Source organism: Echinops telfairi, unplaced genomic scaffold (assembly GCF_000313985.2).
Source record: "Echinops telfairi isolate 266 unplaced genomic scaffold, ASM31398v2 ScPeMD7_3;HRSCAF=10, whole genome shotgun sequence".
In the NCBI taxonomy this organism is placed as follows: Eukaryota; Metazoa; Chordata; class Mammalia; order Afrosoricida; family Tenrecidae; genus Echinops; species Echinops telfairi.
Window position 1 is genome coordinate 26646808 of NW_022103899.1, and position 6713 is coordinate 26653520.

General features: G+C 48.4%; 1 protein-coding gene and 1 non-coding gene across 2 annotated transcripts in view; both read left to right on the plus strand.

The window, feature by feature from the left end:
• Window positions 1-259: 259 nt before the first annotated feature.
• Window positions 260-392, plus strand: LOC115872096. The gene has a single exon (XR_004047644.1). It is a non-coding gene; the product is annotated as a small nucleolar RNA SNORA18 (small nucleolar RNA).
• A 606-nt stretch (window positions 393-998) lies between these two features.
• The window catches only part of LOC101661389 (aldehyde oxidase 2-like), a 105266-nt gene continuing 99551 nt past the window's right edge, over window positions 999-6713 (plus strand). Inside the window, 3 exon segments of the mRNA XM_045296335.1 lie at window positions 999-1052; window positions 4047-4104; window positions 6191-6287. Coding sequence (XP_045152270.1) covers window positions 999-1052; window positions 4047-4104; window positions 6191-6287 — 209 coding nt within the window.

Consider the following 6713-nt stretch of genomic DNA (forward strand, 5'->3'; position numbering starts at 1 on the left):
GGGTGGTAAAACTAGCCAAATGGTCCTTGGCAGGAACAAACATTCCCCAGCCCTGTTACGAAAGAAAAAATCAAGGCGAAAGTTTCTCAGACTGAAAGGACCAGACTTTGATGATCTCCAGGGATTGGAGAGGAAAGGAGGTGAGAGGGCCCAGTGGACTAGAAGAGAAGTATTCTACAAAGGGTAAAGAGTAAAAAACAAAGAGGGGACCGGGCGAGTTACTGGGAGGATTGAGATGTTGTTTCAATCGTGATGGTCGTTTGGGGTCTATCCGATGGGGCTTTCTCTGTAGACTCACATCGTTGGAAACGCCTCACAGAGTAACTATGTCATTTGCTTTACTCGCAGGACTGCTGTTGGTTGGATCTATGAGGAAGAACTACAAGACAGATTTGTAGTAAAACATAGAAAAATTGTGAGGGTCCCAAATGGAGAGCCCCGCCTAATTCACAATAAAAAGTTGAAAAAGAAAAAAGAAAAGTTAAGATCTGAAAAGAGAGAGAGAGGGGTGTGTTCAAGAGGTGGGCGGGACCAACCCATGGTCCCTCGGAAGCAAGGATGTGGGGTTGTGTGGGATGGGAGGTCATGGAAAGGTTCTAAATAGACAAACGTCAGGTTTAAGCAAAATGCGGTTCTCTTTTAGAATACGGAGATCCTTCCGGGGTGTGCTCCTGGGGCGGAGGCCGTTTGGGAGGTAGGTTTAAGCTTCGATTGTCGTTTGTGATCTCACTCCGAGGACCAGGGAGGGAAGCAGGAAGAGATGCAGGGTGTGAGTGAATGCAGAGCGGGCTCCCAAGCCAAGACGGGTGGTTGGCAGAGGAGGCAGGAGGAAAGGGCGGGCCTCACTGGTGCCCTCCACTTAAAAGGCCACGAAGCAAGGGAACCTTCCCTCCTGCCCTCCTCTCTGAGGCTCGGGTCACCTAAATCCTTTCTGCTCGGAGACACAGGTGCCAAAGAGCATTTCCACCTAGAATTTTAAGGCGAAGCTTACAGGTGCAATGCTGTGCCCGACAAGATCCGATGACTTGGTTTTCTTTGTGAACGGGAGAAAAGTAAGTGTTGCGCATTGCGGCCGTGGCCTGCCGGACCCACAGGAAACCCCTAGATTGGGGGCAGCCCCTGTGGTTCCTTCAGGCTGAAACTTTGTATTGTTCAAGGGCCAGGTGTCAGGGACTGGAGTTGCTGGGTGGTACAAATGGTTAACTCACTTGGCTGCTAACCAAAAGGTTGGAGATGTGCCTCAGAAGAGAGGCCTGAGTAGCTCTTTACAAACCATCCTTTGAGAACGCTATAGAGTACTGGCCAACCTGACATGCACAGAGCCACTCAAGGGCAACTGGTTTTGGTTAGCCGCAGGCTCCAAGAATCCATTCTAACGTGGCCTTCTCTCCTCTCCGAGGCTGGGCTCTGGGAATGTGGGGAGGCAGCACAACCTTTATTGGGAGGTTGATTGCACATACGTGGGTCCGGGTCAGCTTCGGTTTCAGTCCTGTTCTTCCTTTTGTTGTGTAGCCTCTCTGAACCTCGGAGTCCCTTTTCATCCCTTTTCCTAGAGCTGGAGAATCCTCTTCCTAGAGCTCACGTAAAGATTGCAAAGGAGCTTCTTCTTTCGTTGACGAAGACGCTCCTGCATGCTCACAGAGCACTCAGCACTAGGCTTGATCCTCCAGACGTCTTTAGTAACAGATCTGGATCCTCAAATGTAGGTGGATGAGAAATGTAACTTTATTTTTCTATTAAAAAAAAATCAGCCGTGGCTGTTGAGCCCATTCTGACTCACAGCAGCCCTGTGGGGCAGAGGAGAATTGCCCCGAGTGTTCGCAAGGCTATGGTCTTTACAGAAGCAAACTGCCACGTCTGCCTCCTGTGTGTCTTTGTACCAATGAACTTAACGTTCCTCTCAAGTCCCCATGATACAGGATTGGTCAAATGTAATCACGGTCCATGGGACATCCCCTCTTTTCCAGGGTTGCAACTAAGTTCCAGGGTGGAATTCAGTCAAGGGAGTGTCTCTTCCATTGTTACTTTTCCCTGGAATCACTGTGAGCGCCATCGCCCCACTGGCTCTTGCCAACAATTCACCCAAGCTATTGCTTAATTCTGTTCTGATCGTGAGTCTCTCAAAGGAACCATTCTGTTGTTCCCCAGGCATGTGCCCTCTCTGTGGCCTTGCTACCTCCTCTTCAAAGCCCTCCAGTTCTCTGATTCCACCAACCTAAGTGGCATGTCACCATCCTCATCATCATCCTCATCCCCACTCCCGGGACTTGGTGCAAAACAAGAAATAAATAGAGCACGGAGTCCCTACATTTCCTTTCTCCCCTCCTAACCTTCCCTGCTGGGTCCAGTCTCCACCATCAGCAATCACCATACCAAAAACTCACTGCCACTGAGTCAGTCCTGACTCATAGCAAACCTGGAGGACTGGGTAGAACCGCCCCTATCGGTTTCTGAGACTCTAACTCTTTATAGGAGTAGAAAGCCCCATCTTTCTCCTGCAGAGTGGCTGGTAGTTTCGAACTGCTGACCTTTCAGATCACAGCCCAATACGTAAACACTACACTACATTCTACCATTTGTGTTCCATGTCCTTACTTATTGCTGAAGCTTCTGAGACAAAAAGCCAGAGATGGTTCCTTCCACTAGATTCTGCTCCACGTTCTTTCCTGAGTCATGAACCCAGGAAAAGGAAGCAATAGCTAGAAAGAGGTATCATTCTAGGGTTAGAGAAAAGACAGACGTGCGGGGTGTTGGCAGAAGTCAACAACCTCTTCAAAAATAGCATCCAGCCACAGTCTCAGGAAACAGTTTTTAAATGGCTAGTTCAGGGTTGGCAGGGGAGGGCTTCTTCTTTTGTTAATTAAGGGCCCCCTAGAAATCCAGAAAAGAGCCCTGATGAGTTCAGTAGGTGAGGAATTGGGCTGCAGCTAACCACAAGATCACAAGTTTGACACTACCAGCCACTCCTCTGAACAATGATGAAGCTGTCTGTCCTCATAAGGACTGACAGTCTCAGAAGTCCTATATAAGGTCAGTGTGTGTTCGAATCCACTCAATGGCAGTGGGTAAAGATCCAGAGAGTGGGTGTTGGTGGCGCAGCGTTTAAGGCCCTCTACTGCTAACCAAAAGGTCAGCAGTTCAAACCCACCAGCTGCTTCAGGAAAAAGGGTTGTGGCAGTTGGTGTGGGGAAAACTAATCCCCCACTTTCCAAGGTGAGGGGGTTAGGAATTCTAGAAGTTCCCTGGGTCTTGAGCTAGGGCATCATGTCTCACCATCGAGTTGGTTCTAGGCCCTCTCTTGGGTGACAGCAATGCCCCCAACTTCCCTTTCTGCCAGCTCTCTGAAGGCCTCCAGACCAAAAACAAACCCACTCTCATCTAGTGGATCTCGACTCATCATAACTCGCGAGCACAGCGTGACGCTGCTCCACAGGCCCTCCTAAGCTACAAGCTGTACTGAAGCTGTCGGCCTCTCTCCCTCCCATGTAGCAGCTGGTGAATTTGAACGCCAGCTCAAAACCTAACCCACTGTGCCAACAGGGCACTTTGCTTACGTCCCCAGATGTTATTAAATGTATTCCCATTAGAGCTGCTTCCTGGCCACCAGGGTAAAAACCCTCTCCCCACCCAGTAAGCTTTCCTCCCACCAAGACCTTGCATTGCAAATACGTATGTGCACAGACACGCTAAAATATTTCATCCAATTTTAAATAGTTCAAGAGTCCAAGAGACTGGGTCACAGGATTCCACAAGGATGGCTAGCGGAGCAAAAGGGAAGACCCCGCACGACTGCCAGGCACTTCCTTTTCCACACCGGTGGTTTCTAGCACGAGTCACAGAGGAGCCTTGTCGCCACATTTCCTTTCCATGTCCCCTGCTCTGTACATTGTGTGAAAGCTGTTTGCTCTCAGAGCGCAAAAACACAAGGGCTGATGGAACTGAACCTAACATTATACTCTAATCCCTAAAGCAAACAGACCACAGCTGACATTCCACGGGGCCACTGCCCCAACCCGAAAATAATCTCTTTTCTGTTGCTAACACAGGTGATAGAGAGAAATGTGGAGCCGGAGGTGACTCTGCTGACCTTCCTGAGAAAGAACTGGATCCTTTTGGTCAAACTCTTGGCTTCGACTCTGTCTGTTTAAAAACTTAGACCCGCTGCAATTATGGGAAGAAATCAGCCCCCTTCACTCCCCAAACAGCCCACGCCCTTGGTCCTTGCTCACTATTTGTTTGAGGAGTGTGATGAGTTTATTGGGTTAATTGGACTCTGGGACAGGAGGAAGTTTCCCTAGAGTTTCTCATATCTTGGTTTAACAGCAGTGAAATCTAAGCTAAGCTCTTTACTTCAGCACTAGTTAGCCCCTTCAGGGCTGGCCAGCTCCCCACCTGAAAGGTTATGTAACAGAGGCTTGGGTTGCAGGCGCTGCCCTTGAGCGAAACCGAATTCTCCAGGTTCTTCGGGCACACTGGTCCTCAAAAAGATGTCATTTCCTTATGTTTGTTTCCTCACACCATGTCTGCCCTGCCCGCCACCTTATGTTCTGAAATGCAGATCTGCATTCCACACAACGAGCAGGGTAGAGTCCTAGATCTCTCAGAGAGGTCAACAGAAACCAATAACGAAATGACAAGAGTAGACAGAGTTGGCCAGACAGAAACGTTTTGTTTAAAAGCCCCCATAGGTTCGTTGTTGCTGTTGTCTGTTTTTCCATTTTTCAACATGTGAGCATTAGGAAATTATATGTTTTAAAAATCTTTATTCCTCGTGAAAAATGGGAAGACAGTCACTCCTGGGAAGCAACCATCTTACGATCTGAATGGGGCCTGCCCTCCTCCTCAGTCTAAAGTGGGATGGGCAGGCACTAGTTACGCCCAGCCCACTCTCCCAGTTACCTAACTACTCTGATAACCATGGAAGCTAAAATTCTTCGTTTTGATAGACAAGGCCTGTGGTTTAAAATAATAATAATTTTTTTTTTTTAAGTAAGAGCAACAGAGTTCCACACCCTGAAGTCTTCTCAGAGGGCTAAGTTACCTGCATCCAATGCCACCAATGGTGTGGAGATGAGCCACGAGGAGGGAAGGGACGGATTTCTCTAAAGAAACTGAGCCGGGCCTAGAGGTGGGATTAAGACCTGACCCAGGCAGGAGCGGCAGAGTGTGCAAGGCTGGATCTGAGACAAGGACAGGGATGTCTCCCTAACTTGCTTTGAAATGGAGTCGAAATGACTGGAGAAAATGAGTCTGCTATGAAATAAAGTTCTCTCTTCTAATTACATACATGATTAGAGCCTGGAAGATGACATAGGATGAGTGTTGGGGCATTAAACACTTAACTACCTGCTGAAAGGTTAGCAAGTCAAGTCCCCCAAGGAGCACCTCAGAGACAGGCCTGGTGATTTGCTTCCAAATGCTTTGAGAATCTGAAGGAGCAGTCCTGGTCTGCACACACAGGGTCCGGACTAGTTGGGATCAAGTTGATGGTAACTAGCAGCAACATAAGGATGTAGAATTTTTCAAAGGGCTTTTACAGGCAATGCCTTACAAGATGCATAGATTAAGCCTCAGAAAGTGAGGTAAGTACCAGCTTTCCCCCTTTTGCAAGTGAGAAAACAGACAGGGGGCACATAAATGTGTCTGATGTTCCATAGCATTTAATAAAACATGGAGTGGCCTTATGGAGACCTACAGGGAGAGGAAATACTTCTTAGATCCGCCTCTCTCCCCCTCCAAGAGACCTTCCTTGCAGTGACACCCTGTTGCTGTTAGGTGCCAACCCATAGTGACCCTGTGCACAACAGAGCAAGACTCTGCCTGGTCCTGGGCCCTCCTCCCAGTGGTTCCTATGCCTGAGCCCATTGTCACAGTCACGGTGTCAGTCTGTCTCTTGAAGGGCCTTCCTCTTTTTCACTGTCCCTCGATTTTACCAGTATGATGTCCTCCTCCAGAGACTGGTCTCTCCCGACAACATGTCCAAAGCACATGAGACAAAGTCTCGCCATCCTGGCCTCCAAGGTGCGCTACGGCCATGCTTCTTCCAAGACGGGTTTGTTTGTCCGCTTAGCAGCCCCTGGTACTTTCAATATTCTTCACCAGCACCACAATTCAAATGCATCGATTCTTCCAGTGACACCCTAGAGGCAACTACCTATTGGCATCTTTTCCTTGACCATCTCCTTTCTAGTACGTCTCACAGGGACCAAGCATGGCTGTGGGCGAGGAGGCTGCGGGGCCTGCACCGTGATGGTGTCCACGTACGACTCCACATCCAAGAAGATCAGGTATCCTTCTCAGAAAACGGGGAGCCCAAAGGGTCCCTATGTCTTGGTCAGTCTTCTGTGCTCATCTCGGGGCTGAAAGAGATCTCCGGTGGCCTTCTAGACCCATGGTTTTGCCATCTCTGGGTCTTAGATAGCCTGGGAAAATCTGATAAAAGTGATGAGCCCCGTCTGAGATCACAGTGCCATAGTTTCAGGGAACACTAAGGTCAATTGGTATAACAGAGTCCACAAAAACAATGTCCTACATCTCTCTTTGATGAACAATGACTAGGGCCTTTTTTAAATTATTAAATACTTTTATTAGGGGTTCTTACATCTCTTATCACAATTCATCCATTGTGTCAAGCACATTGCACATATGTTGCCATCATCATTTTCAAAGCATTTTCTTTCTACTTGAGCCCTTGGTATCAGCTCCTCATTTTC